Source organism: Miniopterus natalensis, chromosome X (genome assembly GCF_054644295.1).
Source record: "Miniopterus natalensis isolate mMinNat1 chromosome X, mMinNat1.hap1, whole genome shotgun sequence".
Lineage (NCBI taxonomy): Eukaryota > Metazoa > Chordata > Mammalia > Chiroptera > Miniopteridae > Miniopterus > Miniopterus natalensis.
Window position 1 is genome coordinate 74,743,856 of NC_142103.1, and position 16,795 is coordinate 74,760,650.

A 16,795-nucleotide genomic window follows, 5' to 3' on the forward strand; every position below is an offset into this window, starting at 1 on the left:
CACCCCCATGCAGGGCTGACTCTGGTAAGGAGGGCCCAGACAGGACCCACCTCAGCCTCCAGCCCCTGCTGCCCCCATGTTCCTGCCACCTTCACAGTATTTCTTAGGTGAGTTTTTACAAATAAACTATTTTGCATCTTGCTGCCTTGGGTTGGAAAGCCTCAAAAATGCAAGGGAAGGAAAGCACTCTGGCCTGGTGAACATGATCCACTGAAAAGCTTTTATTAAAAACCAGGACAGTTCAGTCCTGCTGCTTGGTTCGGGAGGCCTCGGCGTTGGCCCGGAGTACAGCCCCTGGGGATGGGTAGGGGCGTTGCTGGAATAGGGGTCCGGCAGCTGTTGTGTCTGCACCTGTCTTAGCCTCGTTCCGCTTGGGGAGTCCTGTTGACCATGTGCCTCTGGTGGTGACAAGAGGGTCAGGGGATGGGAATGTGGGATGTGGCAGGCAACCCCCTCCCAAACAAACTGACGAGTCGGGGAAGGAGACAGGCAGAAAGGAATGGTCACCAGTGCAGGGAATCCAGGAAAGAGAAGGGCTCAAGAGGCGTGTCACTTACCGGGGTGCATCTGAGTACGAGCTGGGGTCCATGGGGTCTAACTCTTCATCCTTCCGGCTTGCAACTGTGGAAGGAGGTGGCAGAGTAAGGTTTTCAATGGAGGCACAAGGGACCCCTGATTGCTGAGCTGCCCCCAATGCAAGAAAAAATGGAACCCACAGGTGCCATGGTTGCAGCACCTTCTCCCAAGCCCCAGGTTCAGGGACTTGCATGAAGAGAAGTAAGGGCTTCTGTACACGGTGTACCTCTGGTGCCTTGCTGCCTCACCCCAGTCCTGGCCCTGCTCAACTTACCCTTCTTGCTCTTGGGGTAGGGAGCTAGCTCCTCTCGGCGATGGTGGCGCCGTTCTTTGGCCTCTTCTCTGTCAACCTTGTCATACCCACGGTCCCGATCCCGATCCCGATCCCTGTCCCGCTCTCTGTCTCTTTCCACCTTGTCATAGCCACGCTCTCGGTCTCTGTCTGACTTCTCATGGCCCCGGTCGGATTTCTCGTGGCCCCTGTCGGACTTCTCATGGCTCCGATCAGACTTCTCATGGCTCCGGTCCGATTTCTCATGGCTCCGGTCCAATTTCTCCTCAGCATCTAGGGACACAAAAGCCTTGAAGTGACCTTCCTCTTACCACCTCAGGACCCAGTAGCCTTTGCCTTTGACAGCCTCTTGCCTGGGGCTGGGTTTGCCTGTCTTACCTGCCTCTCCTGGATCCACTATCATTTACTGAGCCCTTTCTGAGAAATGCTAGAAGCATTTGAGGCACCCTTGGACCTGCCAACTCACCTGCATTACTGCTCCTGAGCTTCTTAGCAGATTTGGTAACAATGGAGTTGGAGTCATGTGGGGAGAGCCAGGACACGAGGTCTGTGTCCACATTCCAGTAGTAAGGGAGCCCGCTGAGGAGCAGCAGTGGGAAGGAGGGAAGAAGTGTCAGCACAGATGTCCTCCCTTTGTAGCCTCAACTGCTCCCCAATCTGCCTATACCCACCCCATGTCAGGACGCCCCAGGGAGGGCCCCCAGATCCCTTCCGTTGTATCCCCCATTTCCCCAAGGCCAGGAACAGCACAGGAAGGGTGAAATAAGTCAGCTTCCTCTCCCCCAGGTCTCCAGGCTTACCAGGAAGGGTCAAACACCTTGTACCAGCTTGGTGGCAAGCCCTCCAACCGGGTGGCCTCATAATCCACAGGATCATCATCATAGTCCTCAGCAATTATCTCTTCCTCTGGTTCTGCCAGGATAGGCAGAAGAGGAGAGCAGTAAGTACTTGGGATTCTCATCCTACAGTTTGAGCCTGGAGAGACGCTCACATTCACACGGACACGTGTGTGTATGCCAGGTCTCACCATCCATGGCACATAGCACTCACATTCCAAGTCTTAGCTAAATAGCGAACTTACCAAACATGTACATACCTAACTGTGCTGTTTCTGGCTTCATATAAGATATACTGTTACCCAAGCCTATTTGGTTTCAGAGTTTAGATAGGGACTTATCCACATTCTTTCGGTTCCTGAGTTCAGGAGTACATAACAGCACACTACCAAAATCTATTTGGATAAAATTAGTTGAAACAGCAAGAGGTGTACCTGAAAATGTCCAAATCTATTCCGCTCCCAAGCTTGGCAAGTAGGGGATTTCTGACTCCTGTATTTTTAGTAGCAAGAATTTGGATAGCAAGGAATTTATCCAAACACTGCTCTGAACCTCTTCAGTTCCTGATGCCCGATGCATACAGTTGTCAGTTAACATCAGTAAAATAAAAAAGGTATATGTTGTCAGCTCTACTAGGCCCCCAGTGGGCCTATCATGGACTTCAGCTGTGGATATAATTAACAATAAAATGTGTATGTCAACAATAGCATAGTGCCTGTCACACTAAGCCCAAAAGAGATGTCAGCTATAATCGTTATCGTTAATTAGATATATACTATCAGAAAAAAATAGGTGCACAGGGCCTGGCACCTAAGAGGCTTAACATAATGTGCATCCAGGCACTTAATACAACCAAAATACACGTCAGCTAGTGATATGGTGAACAATAACATATATGCCAGCAGCATAGTGCCTGGCACCACAGTAGGTCTGGAAAAATGCTATCAGTATGGGTAAAGAACACCACAGTATCAGCATCCTGCCAGTGTCCTTGGCACACAGGAAACTGCAGTAGGTGACAGCTATCCTATTAGATACTCTGTTGTAATTACTTCCATGGTTGGACTGACTCTGGCATACAGTAGGCCCAATTAGGTATCAGCTGTATGAAATGTCTATGTCCCCCCGGCTCCCTCCTTCCCCCATGCTTGGCACCCAGTAGGAATGGGTGTCGGGAATCCATATGGTTAACAATGAAATGCTTGCCACCCCACTGCTTGGTGCACAGTAGGCCCAAGCACCGTGCCAAATAGCAGTTATCAACAAAGTGCCTGTCATGCCTGGCACGTGGTAGGCCCATCTGCTCTTAGCTCTCACCGGGCTCTAGATGTTTGAGGATGCCTCTCTTGGCCAAGCGGGTCTGCAGAGCAACGGGCAGCGGCATAGCGAGTAGCAGACAGACCTAGAGACGGACAGATCGACTAAAAACCAGCTCAGATGAAAACTTGAATTGATCCAGTAACCAAGCGCCTCCCCTCAGCATGTGCTCATCTGGATCCCCACCACCTGCACCAGTAGCTGGGGAGACGAAAGCTGTGCTCAAAGGTGGAAGAGATAAAGTGGCAATATCACCAAAACTCTCACCAACCCTCCTCTCCAGGCCAGGCGCTCCAGAACCCAGTTCCTCTCCCAGGCCCAGGCTCCGCCCATCGCCGAAGGTCTAACGCGGCTCCCCCACGCCCCAGAAATGGGCTCACCCAACGTCCCCCAAAGACTGCCGGGTGGGAGAAACCAAAGAGAGGATGGGGGTGCACAGTGGAGCACCTCCTCCAGTTCCAAAATATGCATGCCCCTCGACGTTACCAATAGAGTCACACGGGTCGTGGAAAGCTGTCAACCGGGCCGCCTCGCTGTCGTCGCCGCTAGAATCACCAGGATCACAGGACTCTTTTCTATCAAAGCACAAAGAGAGATCCTCTCTCCCCAAGACTCGAAATAAACTGGGCAATGCTCCGGCTGCGAAAACAGATGACGCGTCCTAGGTAGCCAATGAGAGTGCACTGTTGACCTGACGTAGGACGCAGCAACCTAATTGTGGCCGTGGGATAGGTGGGAGCACTAGCGCCGGTGTGCGTTTACAGTGGGGGCGTGGCCCAGCCTGGGCTTAGCTGGACTGCGCGGCTGGACGCCGGCGCCATGGAGGAGTACGCTCGGGAGCCCTGGTACGACGATCGGCACAGGCCTCGGGACTGTCCCTGCGGCACCATGGCCAGCTGTGGGAGGCGGGCGGGGGAGGCACTGGCCCCACAGCGCTAAGGGCCAGACTCCGGAGACGCTTAGTTGTCTCTTTGCGCTCCCCTCCACTTGGTCCCGCCCACTCGGGCTCCGTTAAGAGGGGCCACAGCCATGTTCCTGGAGGAGAAGGTGCGGTGCAGGACGAAGCACTCCACGTTTCCCCTGACCCCGTATCTCCCAGCCCGTCTTTAACAAAAAGAGACGCGCTGGTTTAATCCACTCCCGCCGAGGGGTGGCACGGTGTTGAGCGGAAATCCCCAGGGCTACCACGCGTGGTTTTTCCCAGGTTGCTTTAGTGCGTGGGGGAGGGGCCTGGATGAGCCTATTGTGAGCAAGGAGGTGGTGCTGGGTTCTCCCCACGACCCGCTCTTGGTTTTTCCCAGTTGTGAGAGGTTAAAAAGAGGGAAGAGGGCGGGGCTTGGACCCGTTCATTTTCTAAGGAGGGGGTGGGACAATACTAGCCAGGTCACACTTCTATAGTGATTATTTAAACATGCCAACTCTTTGCGCATATCAGCTCATTTAATCTTTGATAGTAAAACCGTTGGCTGATTCCTTGGTTAGCTGCAAAGGGGAGGGGCAGAGAGGGCGATACATTTCCCTTTTTGCACTATTTCTTGCTTAAATGAAGGGAGAAATAATCTCATCTGAAATGCTATTTCCCATTAGAGTGACTTGATTTCTCCCAGTTGGAAAGAGTCCATGTGGCATGGCATAGGAGGAGGGCTCAAATTAACCCCATCCTCCCCTTGACACTTGCAGCCCATGGCGAATTGTGGATGATTGCGGTGGAGCCTTCACTATGGGTGTCATCGGTGGTGGAGTCTTCCAGGCCATCAAGGGCTTCCGCAATGCCCCTGTCGTGAGTCCTGGCTTTCCCTGGGTGGTACGGGGCTCCTGCCCTGCCAGCATGGGATACTGCTCTGAAAACTGCTTGGAGCTGCCAATTACATGCACTTAATCATTTTGGTGCCTGCCTGCTTACTATGTGCCAGGCCTCACTCCAAAGTCTGGGGTTTTGGGGAGCCGTAAACATGGCCTCATTCCCGAACCCAACTGGAGCTCCTCTGTGAAAATGCTGTGCTGTGAAAATGGTAATCACTGTCGACATAAGAACATTCAAACCTGTGGAAAAAATTTATAAAAGTTCATTAGAGTTTATTTGAGCCAAATAGAGGACATGCCTGGAAGCAAGATCTCAACAGATTGAGGAAAATGCTTCCCAGAATGACAGTTTGCAGTTTTATACATTTGGAATTAAGGAGTGAACATAGGGAAGATTACATGAATGTAGGAGAAAGCAGAGCAGGGAAATCTGTATGATTGGATTACAGGATGGTTAACAAGATTAGTGCTCTCTGGAGGGTGATTACGATTCTGAGGGGTCTGAAAAAGAAGCATTTCAAAGGTGTGTGAACCTAGATGCACAGAAAAAATTAACAGGGCTTGCTTAAGGCAAAGATAACCTCTTTACTAGGGAAGTTATAGGCCTGACGCATGACTACCCATCATGACCTCCAGTTAGGAATTTGTGATCAATCAGATCATCCTGTGTGGTTACTTACTGTTAGTTTTTATTGCAGAGCCCTGTTTTTCATCCACATCACCAAATTCTATATGTGTGTGCAGAGCCAGACAGATTTCACCTAGAGGCAGATTCTGGGTCAGAAACCTGGATAGAAGGAAGTGACAGTTTAACTAGCAGAGGGAAGACAGCCTTAAATTTAAAGTGTTTTTAATTTAACATAAACAATTCTTTCTCTTTCCTGACAACTCCCTCCTGGAGATCTCATCAAATGCCATACTTTGAATGCCATCCATTTGCCAAGGTCTCTGCAATTTATGTATCTCTCCTCATCCCTCCCCTCAACTCCTGTAATTCTTTCCTGGATCTTTACCCAAGTTTCTCCCTGTCATCTTAAGCTCTCAGCACAAATGCCCCTTTCTTAAAGAGGCCTTTTCTTATTCCTCTCCCGGTATCATATCTCTTTATCCTGTTTCCTCTAGGATGCATATTGCCATCTGAAGCTGATTTGCTTATCTGTACCCTTGCCCAGGATCTGTCTGTCCCACTAGAATGTGAGCTATGAGAGGGCAGGGACCAGGTCTACTTTGTTCACTGCTTTATGCTTGCATACAGCATGGTGCCTGGGACATAGGTGCTCAGTAATCATTGAATGAATGGATAGATGGATGATAGCTTCTCAACCCAGCTTTCAGAATACTTGTGTTGGGGTACTCCCCAGTCCTCTAATTCTTGGCTCCTTCTCCACATCTCCACCTCTGAATACCCCTGACAGGACTCCCACCCCCTTCCCTCTCTGAAAATCTAAAAACCCTGTCTGTCAGTGGCCTCAGCCCTGTTCTGACTCTCCTCCTCACTTTCCCCAGGGAATTCGGCACCGATTGAGAGGTAGTGCCAATGCTGTGAGGATCCGAGCCCCTCAGATTGGAGGTGAGAGGCCTGGGGAGATAGCAGATGTGACGGCAAAGTTGGCGGTGGTTGTTGCTTGGGGTCTAGTCCTCAAGTTGGGGGTCCACATTTCAGCCCCAACTCTGCCTGGGACTTCCTGAGGGAGTGATGTTTCCCAACAATTTAATATGGGTGAGTTCTGGAGTTTTTTAAGTCCAGACCCTAGCTCTTTCCTGATGTGTGACCTTAGAGTAGTGGCTTAACCTTTCTGAACCTCATCTGTAACATGGGGATGACGATAGCAGTAACCACCAGAGTCATTTTGTAACTTATGTAATTTACATAGCATTTACTAAGTGCCAGTTGCTCTGCTAAGCACTTTAATAATATTAACTAATTTAAAATGTTAGAAGTCTCCCTGGTCAGTGTTGCTCGGTAGTTAGAGCATCAGCCTCCCCACCAAAGGGTCACTGGTTTGATTCCCTGTCAAGGTTACATACCTGGGTTGCGGGTTCGCTCCCTGCCCCTGGTCGAGGAGCATTTGGGAGGCAACCAATTGGTGTGTCTCTCTCACATCGATGTTTCTCTCTCCCTTTCACTCTCTCTCTGAAAAGCAATAGAAAATACATCCTCAGGTCAACATTAACAATAAAATGTTGCCCAACTAGCATGTCACAGCGCTTGAGCATTGACCTATGATCTAGGAGATCGTGGTTCGATTCCCGATCAGGGTACGTGCCTAGATTGCGGGCTCGATCCCCAGCAGGGGGTGTGCAGGAGGCAGCCGATGAGTGACTCTCATCATTGATGTTTCTATATCTTTCTACCTCCCTCTCAGAAATCAATAAAGGCATATTTAAAAAAGAAAAAAATAAAAGACGTCAAATAGCCCACAGTACCTAGATCAGAAGCCAGGACACAACAAGGCCTGAGTAAACATTTTGACTATCATGTTGTTAACTGGCTTTCCTAACCTGTTTCCTTCTCACTGAAACCAAAATCAGAATTCCAACTCTGTGTAGTGGTTTATGAAGATCAAAGTTGCTCTGTTAAAAGCCATATAGAAGATCAATGTGCTTGTAAACACTTGTCACCTCCCTATGAAGGAGAAGGGAATGGCCATTGCAATTAGAGACAGCTTGAAGAAGTAGTAACACAGGGGAAGATGGGGGATATCTCCCAGGAATTTGCTATCTGTTTTTGCATCTGGATATTTCTCCCTCTGCCAGAGCATTCAGGCCTTGTAAGTCCCCAGTCCCTGAGCTCTGGATTCTTGGGATTCCCCAGGAACACTAATTGGACCTCTGTCCTCCTGCAGGTAGCTTCGCAGTGTGGGGGGGCCTATTCTCCACCATCGACTGTGGTCTGGTGCGGCTTCGGGGCAAGGAGGATCCCTGGAACTCCATCACTAGTGGAGCGTTGACTGGGGCTGTGCTAGCTGCCCGCAGTGAGTGCCCCCGACCCCGACTCTGGCCCCAGCCCCTTCCACCCTGTTCTGCCAGCCTTCATCTCTCCCTGCCTCCTTGCTCCTCCAGGTGGCCCATTGGCCATGGTGGGCTCAGCAATGATGGGGGGCATCCTGTTGGCCCTCATCGAGGGTGTTGGCATCCTCCTCACTCGCTACACTGCCCAGCAGTTCCGCAACGGTGAGTATCTGGTGAAGCTAGTCAGGGAGAGGTGGGAAATGCTCTGCCTAGCCTCCTTTGCTCACGTTTACTTGATTCTCCCCTCTCCAGCACCCCCGTTCCTGGAGGACCCCAACCAGCTGCCCTCTAAGGAGAGTACCCCGGCCTCAGGCTATCCCAGCTACCACTGAGGAAGTGACCGCCTGTCATCACCATCGTGGGAGCTCCTCCTTGGTTCCCTCCCCGATGATCTACCTCGAAGGGAGGGCTGGCTCCCAGTTGGCCCTGGGACCCTCCAGAGAGGGCCTCTACTCTCTGTTCCCTTGTCCCAGGGTGGGGGTGGGGCACCCAAGCTGCCCTGATGAATGGGTCCTCTTCTCTCAGGGCACCCCAGTCCCATACTCACATGTAACAAGCTCTCACCCTAGCCCCTTCCCATATCGCCCTGATGAGTATTTAAAGCCAGTTTTGAAATGCCTACATATGTACTCATTAAGCTACCTATGGGAGCCCCTCCTTGAGACAAGAAGCGGAGCCCTCTTCAGGGACTCAGAAGCCCTAGGATTTGGAGTCCCACAGAGAGTGGGCCGTAGTCAATGTCTGTAGGATGAATGAGCAGGAGGGGGAAATGAATCAAGATGTTAATAGGTACATGAATAAGCATGTGTGGGAGCCAAGTGATGAATCATAAGTACATAGAGGAATAGACTTGGGAAAGAAGTGAGGAAACACAGGGATTGCTGGGGTGGAGGGGGTGGTTCTGCACTTTGCATGCCTGACCCCTCCCTCCCAGGCCTCATTGCCAAGTCTGGGAAATCTGACCTCACAGTGAACTCTGTCATTCTGGATACCAGTCACCTCACTGGTGTGAAGATAATCCCCCTCCAATATGACCTCACCATGGACCTGGGAAGAAGGGTCAGGGAGACCCAGCTTCCTTAAAGAAGGGGCCAGGGTCAGTCTCTTTTGCACCACAGAGATACTTCTGCTCTTTGTTGCTCAGTGTTGTCAGTATTTTTTTAAGGGGAACCACAAAATAAGCAGAAATGAGTTTTCATTTTGGGCCAGGGGAGTTATGGGAAAGAGATTTTTCTGGATGGACATTGGCCCCAAAAGCTGTCTTTTCCGTGTAAACTCCTGCATGGGTGAGGCAAACATCTCAATTGGGGTGCAAGTGCTCCAATGCAAATGGCCTCAGGGGAGACAAAAGCTGTCCCTTTTGTGCAAGCCATGGCAAAGAGGTGGAAATGCCCTCTTTTATACAAAGTCATTCCCTGGGGGTGTAAATGCTGAGTCCCAGGGTTTCCCAAGACTACAACAGGAACCTGGTGGTCCTCAGTGGTAGCAGAACTGCAACACTGCCTATTTGATTGACTCAGTGCCAGGCAGAGCCCAGCCAGCCCATGAAGACCCTGGAAGGGCAGGATGATGGTGGCAGGCACTGTGCACACAGTGCTCTCAGGGCCTCAGCAGGGCCCCAGCCTCGAGCTGGAAGTTCACACCCAGGCCTGTGTAGTGTGGGGGCTCCATTCAGACCCAGGGTATCCCAGACTGCAAACCTTGTATTTCTGGGCCACTTCCTTTGGTTCTGCCCTTCCTCAGCTCTAGGCCACATCTCCCCATATTTCCATACCCCACATTGGTCCTCTCAAGCACCATCCCATTAGCTCTGGTGAGCCTTTCCCTTCTAGGAGTCCTCAGGTTCCACCCCTGATCTCCCAAAGCTGCTGTGGTTCCCATAGCCCCTAGTGTCTTCAGCCCTGCCCTCTAAGATTCCTGCAGGCCCTATCTCCTTTGTATATCAACCCAGGCTCCTCTGAGGCCCCATCCCTACTGTATCTCCCTGGTTCCCTCCAAGTGGGCCCCGCCCCCACAGCCCCTTAGATCTGCAGCCTCCCTTTCCTCAGCCTCTAGATCTCTTCGCATCTTCTGCCTCCCCCCTCTTCAGGTACACCCAAACCCCAGGCACTCCACCTCTCCCACCCCAGGGACCTGTTCACCATCCTGGCTCTGGAAGGTGGCTGGACCCACGGAGCAGTGGAGCAGTTTATGGGGACGTGCGGGGCCTTCAGCTTCAGCTCCTCCACTGCTGGCTGGGGTGGAGCGAGGAGGGGAGGACCACTACTGGGTTTAGAACCAGAGGCTCCAGGCGTTGGGTGAGAGGTGGGGGGACTGGAGTCCCCGGTGTCACCCGGCTCCTAGTTGCCCAGCCTGGAGCGCCCAGGTCCTCAGGCCCCACCCCCTGACCAGATAGATGGTTGGCCTACTTTGCAAAAGAAGGGAATGCGGTCTCAGACCCCTGGTGGTTTCCACAGGCAGGGACTGCAGAGCACAGGAGAAGGCAGGAGTGAGGCAGAAATGGATGAAGAGAGAAAGAAACTGAGAGAGACGCATAGGGAGATAGAGACAGTAATGGAGACGTACAAAGAGATGCAGGCAGAGAGAGAAGAGAGAAAGGAAAAGAGACAAGGACAGAGTAAGAGAAAGAGACTGGGTGATAGAAATGCAGGTATGGTCAGAACCACAGGAAAGGGAGGTAGTCAGGAGTAACTATGTACTCAAGTGTGTTGATGAGTCTGTTTTGTCCTAGAATATCTGAGCAGCTCTGAATACGGAGGACGACGTGTCTGTCTGGTCCAGGACAGAACCCACTCTTAACAAGGTGGTTCTGGCAGGCAGGAACAAGTCTGCATTAAGGTGCTGCTCTTCGTGGTCTTCTAGAAAAAGACTCCAGGACATCAGAGTACCCAGACTTGGCTCCCGGGCTCCAGGAGGCTCTAGGGTCTGTCATTGGTGGCACTATGAGAATTTGGGGCTGGAGAATTCTTGATGGGGAGCCATCCTGGGCACCGGAGGATGTTGAGAGGCATCCCTGACCTCCACTCACTAGATGCCAGTAGCAGCCCCTCATCGTGACAACCGAATATGTCTTCGGACATTACCAGATGTCCCTGGGGGCCAGCTGAGCGTTCCTTAGCCCGGTGGCTTATTTTCTATTATCTGCTGCCACACAGAGACTGGAAGGATTTTGAGGGAAAATAAAAACACAGTTTCACAAACTCCCTTTCAAGACAGAGGATGACAGTTCCATTTCCATAACAGGCTATGCCCTCAGTGTCGTTCTAATGAAGACCCCCAGAGGCACAGTACCCTCCGTGCCCTGCCTCCTGCCTCCATCCAGTTGCTGTGTTGTCATTGTGATAAGACCCACTCTGGGCTCAGCAGTGATTTTTCTGGAAGACTGCGAGAGAGCTCTCAACTGCTCTCAATGCTGCCCCAGTGGGTTTCCATTCCAGAGGGTGGGGAAGTGGGCCGGTGGGCAGGGCAGTGTCTCATCTGACCACACATGCTGTCAGAAACTTGGACTTTCCTTACCTATGAGCTCTCTCTGCCAAGTGTCCCGAGATCTTCAGCACCTTCCTCGAAGGACTGATGCCCACCCACGCTCCTCACGAGGTTGCCCAGGCTGTGTTCGCTGCATGCTCTTCCTCGGTATATTCTCATCTTCTAATTGGACGGAATTCAACAAAAGTCTACTTACACCTCTTTGCACTATGGTTAAAATAGTAAAAAGTGGACTCAAAAAAAAAAAAAAAAAGAAAAGAAAGAAATGCAGGTATGGCTCTGGGAAGAACTTGAGCATTAGATGGAGGCAAACACAGGAGTAAAGTCAAGGTGACACTAGAGCTGTGAACTGGTTGAGGGGCTGGACCAACAGAAGGCTGTCAGGCCAGGCCTCTGCAGGCCTTCTGCCCAGTTAAGTTCTAGCTGAGGGACCTCAGAGCGACACAAAGGTGCCGATCTGCACTCTTGCATTCATCCCTCACCCCCACCCTGGCTGGCCTCTCATCTCTAATTTAATCCCGTCTGCTTCGGATAAGGATTTCAGCTGCTCTCCCTCAGATCTTCCTTCCTGTCTTCCTCCTGGCCTTACTCCCTTCTTTCTTGATCTCAGCCTTTCTTCCCCATGTTTTTCCTTTGATCTCCCCAGCTGGTAGCTCTCTTTTCCTGTGGCCTCTGGGTTTGCCATCCACCTGTCCGCATGGTTGGGGGCTGGGGTATATTTGGTGGGTTACAGAGGTGGACAAAATCAGGAAAGAATGGGGTGGTCCAACCTGGACAGTGAAGTGGGACAATCACCCTATACACCTCAGGCAGAGGCCCTGAGAGGGTGAGGAGAGAGACCTGGGGAAATCAAAGACAGGCAGAGAGAGGGAGACGAAGATACCAAGAGAAAGAGAAGTCAGAGTTTACAGAGACATCAAAGAAGAGACAGAGATGCCAAGAAAGAGAGACACCAACAAAGAGAAGAAGCAGTACAAGTAAGCAAGGGAAAAGAGAGAATGAAATGAGGAAATAGAGATCACAATTGGGAGAGGCAGAGAGACAGGAAAAAATGGAGGGGTAGAGAGTGTCAGAATAAGAAGTGAAAGAGAGAGTTGAGCAGAGAGAGGGAGAGAGAAAGTAAGAAAGATGAGAGTTGGGCGCACACATCTTACCCTGAGTCTGGGAGTTGCTGTCTGAGTGTTTTTATGTCCTCTGTTCTCTTAGTGGCAGTTGGACAACAGGGCCTGACTGAGCAGGAGAGCTCTGAAGTCCCCACCCCAACCATCCAGGTCATCGAGGTGATTAGGAGGGTGCCTGCCCTGAGGATATACCTTTAGAGATCTGTGCCCTGATGTTGGGAACTGGGAGCCATCTCAAGTCCATTTAGTGTCAATCTCTGGAGTGGACCAATGGGGGCCATTTCTGGGGAATCTTCAGCTTTATCACATTGCCTGCAATCATATGGAAGAGGAAGAATGTACAATGATCATTTTTTAAATTGCATTTATTGGAATGACATTGGTTAATAAAATTATATGGGTTTCAGGTGTACAATTCTATGATACATCACCTGCATATTGTATTGTGTTCACCACTCCAAGTGCAATGATCACTTCTGAGGTGACAGAGAAACCTTGCTTTTATTACCCTCATTATATATATAAAGAAAGTAACTTACCCACAGTTATACTGCCTGAAAGTGAGAAAGCTGGGCTTTATATCCTTATTTATTGTGCTTAGAGTTTCAGAGATGTCATTTGCAACATAATTTCTAGGACAACACATTATCAGTCATGATTATGAGTGTCATTGGAAGGGTTTCAAAGGCCATTGCCACAATTTCTGAGCCCCCTTTGTTAAAGTAATTTCAAGGACAAACTTATCTTTTTTTATTTTTTATTTTATTTTAGAGAGAGAGAGGAAGGGAGAGAGAGAGACAAAACATCAATTTGTTATTCCACTTATTTATGCACTCACTGGTTGATTCCTGCATGTGCCCTGACTGAGGATCAAACCCACAACCTTGACATATGAGGATGATGCTCTAACCACCTGAGCTACCCAGCTAGGGCCAAGGACAGATTTATCTTAATGGAGATCAAGTCGGCAACAATTCTGGGCATTCACACAGGGCTCTGTGTTCATACAGGAACTCAAGACAAAGTTTCTCACTTGAATACCTCACCATATTAGATGGTTTGAAGTAGATGATGCAGAATGTAAGCTCTCCCTCCACAGCCCACAGAGAGGAGGGCATCTCCTCTCCTCGGATTTCTTTAGTTAATTATGAAGACATAAGACTGGGCTCTGAAATTTTATTTAGTGAGCATTAGAAAGAAAAAACAATTAGGCCTATGGAACTAAATTTTTATTGCAAAATGTGATTTTTTAAAATTTCAGTGAAATAATGAACATGTGTTTTTCTTCTACAAAAGGAGTTCCTTTAGAATCTGCTCTATTGAACCCCATTTCCTTAATAATTTCAGTCCAAACAGAGGCTCTGCACACCCCTCATTTTCCCCAGGCTGGAGTCTGACTTCTGGGGACATGGAGAGAATGGACTGTCCTTGGAGGTCATTACTTCACACAGGCATCTTCCAAGATGTGCCAGGTCCTGTGTGGTCCTAAGGTGTTGACCCATGCCTTATGCTCCTGCTTTATCGCTCAAACTGGCTATAGGGTACCTCCAGGTCTAACTCAATGTCTTGGTTATATCTATGTCCCCCAGGGCAATAGGAAATATTGCTCACTCTCCCCAGCCATAACGGGAGCTTGATGGTTTTATGAGGCTCAATTGCCTAGGCCATCATACAGACAGACATGTGCACCCCGAAAGACATAGTCAGCTTCAAAACACATAAAATTGACAAAGGATGAATAACCACAGTATATAAAGGTCTCCTACAAAGCAATAAGAGAAAGACAAACAACCCAATAAAAAAAAGCAAAGGCTGAGGAATTTTTTTACAAAAAAGGAAACCCAAAGGGCCAATAATATATGAAAATATACTTGTGGTAAGTCAGGGAGCTGTGTGTATTAAGACAACAAAATACTATTTTATATCAATCAGATGGCAAAAAATTTTAAATCTGATAACACCAAGTACTGCTAAGGATTTCTAGAAACAGTGTCTTATTCACAGCTATGAGAGTGTAATGGGGACAACAATCATTTTGGAAAACTGGCAGTATCTACTAAAGCTGCATATATACACACTTATTACCCATTGATGCCATCTCTATGTATATACCTAACAGAAATGTGTACAAAGATTAACCAAAGACATGTACACGAATGCTTATAGCAACTTTATTCATAATAGCCCCAAATTGAAAACTACCAAAATGTATATTAACCAAAGAATGGATGAATACATTGTGATATATTCCCACGATGGAATATTATAGAGCAATGTGTTGGAGACAAATCTCCGTGGATTTCTCATGTTCCTGCGTGGTCCAGGCCTTCTGAGCAAAGGACATGTTTGAAAAGCAGTTTTGGAAGTTAGAGATAGTGTATCCCTTTGGAGAGATTTAGAGACAATTTAGGAAAATAAACCTAGAAATGCCCTTCCCACCCCAAACCGGGAGGTTGTTTACTTTCCAGGGTAACAAGTAATCTCCATTTGTGGCGGGAGAACAGTCAGGTGCATCAGCAGCTTCATAAAAGCTCAGTCTCCTCAGCCTGGATGGATCTGGAGACTATTATGATGAGCGAAATAAGCCAGGCAGAGAAAGACAAATATCACATGATCTCACTCATATGTGGAATCTAATGAACAAAATAAACTGACGAACAAAATAGATCCAGAGGTGTGGATGCATGGAACAGAGTAACAGATCTCAGCGGGGGTGGAGGGGGGATGGGAAGAAATTAATCAAAGAATTTATATACATATATGCATAGCCCAGGGATACAGACAATAGCCTGGGGAAGGCTTGTGGTGGGGCAGCGGCTGGGTGGAAGGGAGCAAAAAGGGAGAATATGGGAGACATCTGTAATACTGTCAACAATAAAAATTAATTTTTAAAAACAACTCAGTCTCCTAATTTCATGTTCCTCTCCTGTAGTGCAACCCACTGCAAGGGAGGGAAACATCTAGCCTCATGCAAATTGGGGCACGAGGAACCAAAGCAAGGTATTGCTCTGGCGGCTGCTTTTTGCTGTGAATAATAAGTAATCTATTTTTCTGACACACAGGTCTTGTGTTGTGTGTGTGTGTGTGTGTGTGTGTGTGTGTGTGTGTGTGTGTGTGTGTGTGTAAAACTGCAGCAAGCTAACTTGTTGCTTTGCACATGGGGGGAAAAACCTCAGGTTCTGACTTACCATGAAAATGAACAATTAGAATTCTGTATGTGTAACATGAATGAATCTCTCAATGCTGGGCAAAAGAAGCTCCTAGACATAAAAGAATGTATACTATATGATTGTCTTTACACAAAGTTTAAAAATCAGGCTAAATTAAAGCCTGCCATTGTTATAAGTCAAGATGGTGGTTCTGTGGGGGGCAGTGACTGGAAGTGGGCACAAGGGAGCCCATGAGGTGAGGTGCTGGTCACATTCTGTTTCTTGATCTGGTTGCCAGTTACACGTGTATTCAGTTTATGGACATGTATCAGACTGTACCCTCTGATGTGCACTTTTCAGTATGTATATCATATCTCACTAAAGAGTTAACTATATACTAGAGCCACGTATATCCACATGGATAATTCTCAAACCTACAATGTTAAGACAGAAGAAAGAAAGTTGAAAACAGCTACGTACAATATGATAATTATTTTAAACAATTTTTTTTAAACATGCAAATAGCATATGCTCTTTGTGGATCCTGAATTGCATAATAAAATAATAAAAACATGCAAGGGAATGATAGATAATAAAATGCAGTTACCTCAGAGGAAGAGGGAGAGGTATAGAAGTGGGTAGGGGAACCTATTGGGTAGGCTTCAGCTGGAGCTGAAATACATTGTTTCTTGAAGAAAAAGACGAGGCAAATCACAAAGCATTAGATGTGTTGGGAAAAGAGTTCCCAGGTCTTCATTATATTATTGGCCCCCTGCAGATTACTGTGTTTGAAATATTTCATAATTTAGAAGATTAAAAAGAATCCTGCTGGTGTTAAATTGATTTCATAGATTAATTTGGGAGCACATTTATCCAATGTTGATTCTTCATGCCCAGAACATTATATGTCTCCCCATTTATTCAGGTTACTTTTTCTTTTCTGTAAAAATGTATAGAGCATGTGCTTTTCTTGCTCAATGTATTCACAAGAAGTTGATGGATTTTATTATCGTGATGAACAATATCCTTTTCTATTATGTTTTCTAGTTTTAAGTGTCTATAAAGGAAAGCTATTCAATTTCTTGTTCGACCTTACTTCTAGTCTCCTTGCTCACTTGCTTCTCTTATTAGTCTAATATAATTCTCTTGAATTTTCTAAGCAAATAACATCAATGGACATTAGCCGAAGGCCAACTGGTGAAC

At 48.2% G+C, this 16,795-nt stretch overlaps 2 protein-coding genes across 5 annotated transcripts; one reads left to right on the plus strand and one right to left on the minus strand.

Moving 5' to 3' along the window:
* Positions 1–206: 206 nt before the first annotated feature.
* On the minus strand, positions 207–3,660 carry PQBP1 (polyglutamine binding protein 1). Of its 4 annotated transcripts, XM_016218444.2 has the most exons (7): positions 3,508–3,660; positions 3,022–3,106; positions 1,669–1,780; positions 1,335–1,447; positions 851–1,141; positions 558–621; positions 207–398 (listed from the first exon to the last, which is right to left on the minus strand). In XM_016218444.2, the coding sequence occupies exons 2-7, from the start codon at positions 3,086–3,088 to the stop codon at positions 242–244; spliced, it is 804 nt and encodes a 267-aa protein (XP_016073930.1). In that variant the 5' UTR covers positions 3,089–3,106; positions 3,508–3,660; the 3' UTR covers positions 207–241. The 4 variants fall into 4 exon arrangements, with proteins under 4 accessions (XP_016073930.1, XP_016073931.1, XP_087685482.1 ...); XM_016218445.2 differs by having other exon boundaries at positions 3,022–3,660; XM_087829356.1 differs by having other exon boundaries at positions 558–648; positions 3,022–3,599.
* A 135-nt stretch (positions 3,661–3,795) lies between these two features.
* On the plus strand, positions 3,796–10,331 carry TIMM17B (translocase of inner mitochondrial membrane 17B). Its single transcript, XM_016218453.2, has 6 exons — positions 3,796–3,866; positions 4,702–4,801; positions 6,331–6,394; positions 7,671–7,799; positions 7,888–7,998; positions 8,089–10,331. The coding sequence occupies exons 1-6, from the start codon at positions 3,841–3,843 to the stop codon at positions 8,166–8,168; spliced, it is 510 nt and encodes a 169-aa protein (XP_016073939.1). The 5' UTR covers positions 3,796–3,840; the 3' UTR covers positions 8,169–10,331.
* The last annotated feature ends 6,464 nt before the right edge of the window (positions 10,332–16,795 follow it).

Excerpts from the sequence above, each read along its gene's own strand:
- PQBP1 (XM_016218443.2), bottom strand. The coding sequence starts at position 1,898 with ATGGTGAGACCTGGCATACACACACGTGTCCGTGTGAATGTGAGCGTC. Across the intron at positions 1,142-1,334 it reads GCTCAGGAGCAGTAATGCAG|ATGCTGAGGAGAAATTGGAC; the intron begins GTGAGTTGGCAG and ends TTGTGTCCCTAG. Across the intron at positions 399-557 it reads TCGTACTCAGATGCACCCCG|AGGCACATGGTCAACAGGAC; the intron begins GTAAGTGACACG and ends TGTCACCACCAG.
- TIMM17B (XM_016218453.2), top strand. The coding sequence starts at position 3,841 with ATGGAGGAGTACGCTCGGGAGCCCTG. Across the intron at positions 3,867-4,701 it reads GAGTACGCTCGGGAGCCCTG|CCCATGGCGAATTGTGGATG; the intron begins GTACGACGATCG and ends TGACACTTGCAG. Across the intron at positions 7,999-8,088 it reads TGCCCAGCAGTTCCGCAACG|CACCCCCGTTCCTGGAGGAC; the intron begins GTGAGTATCTGG and ends TCCCCTCTCCAG.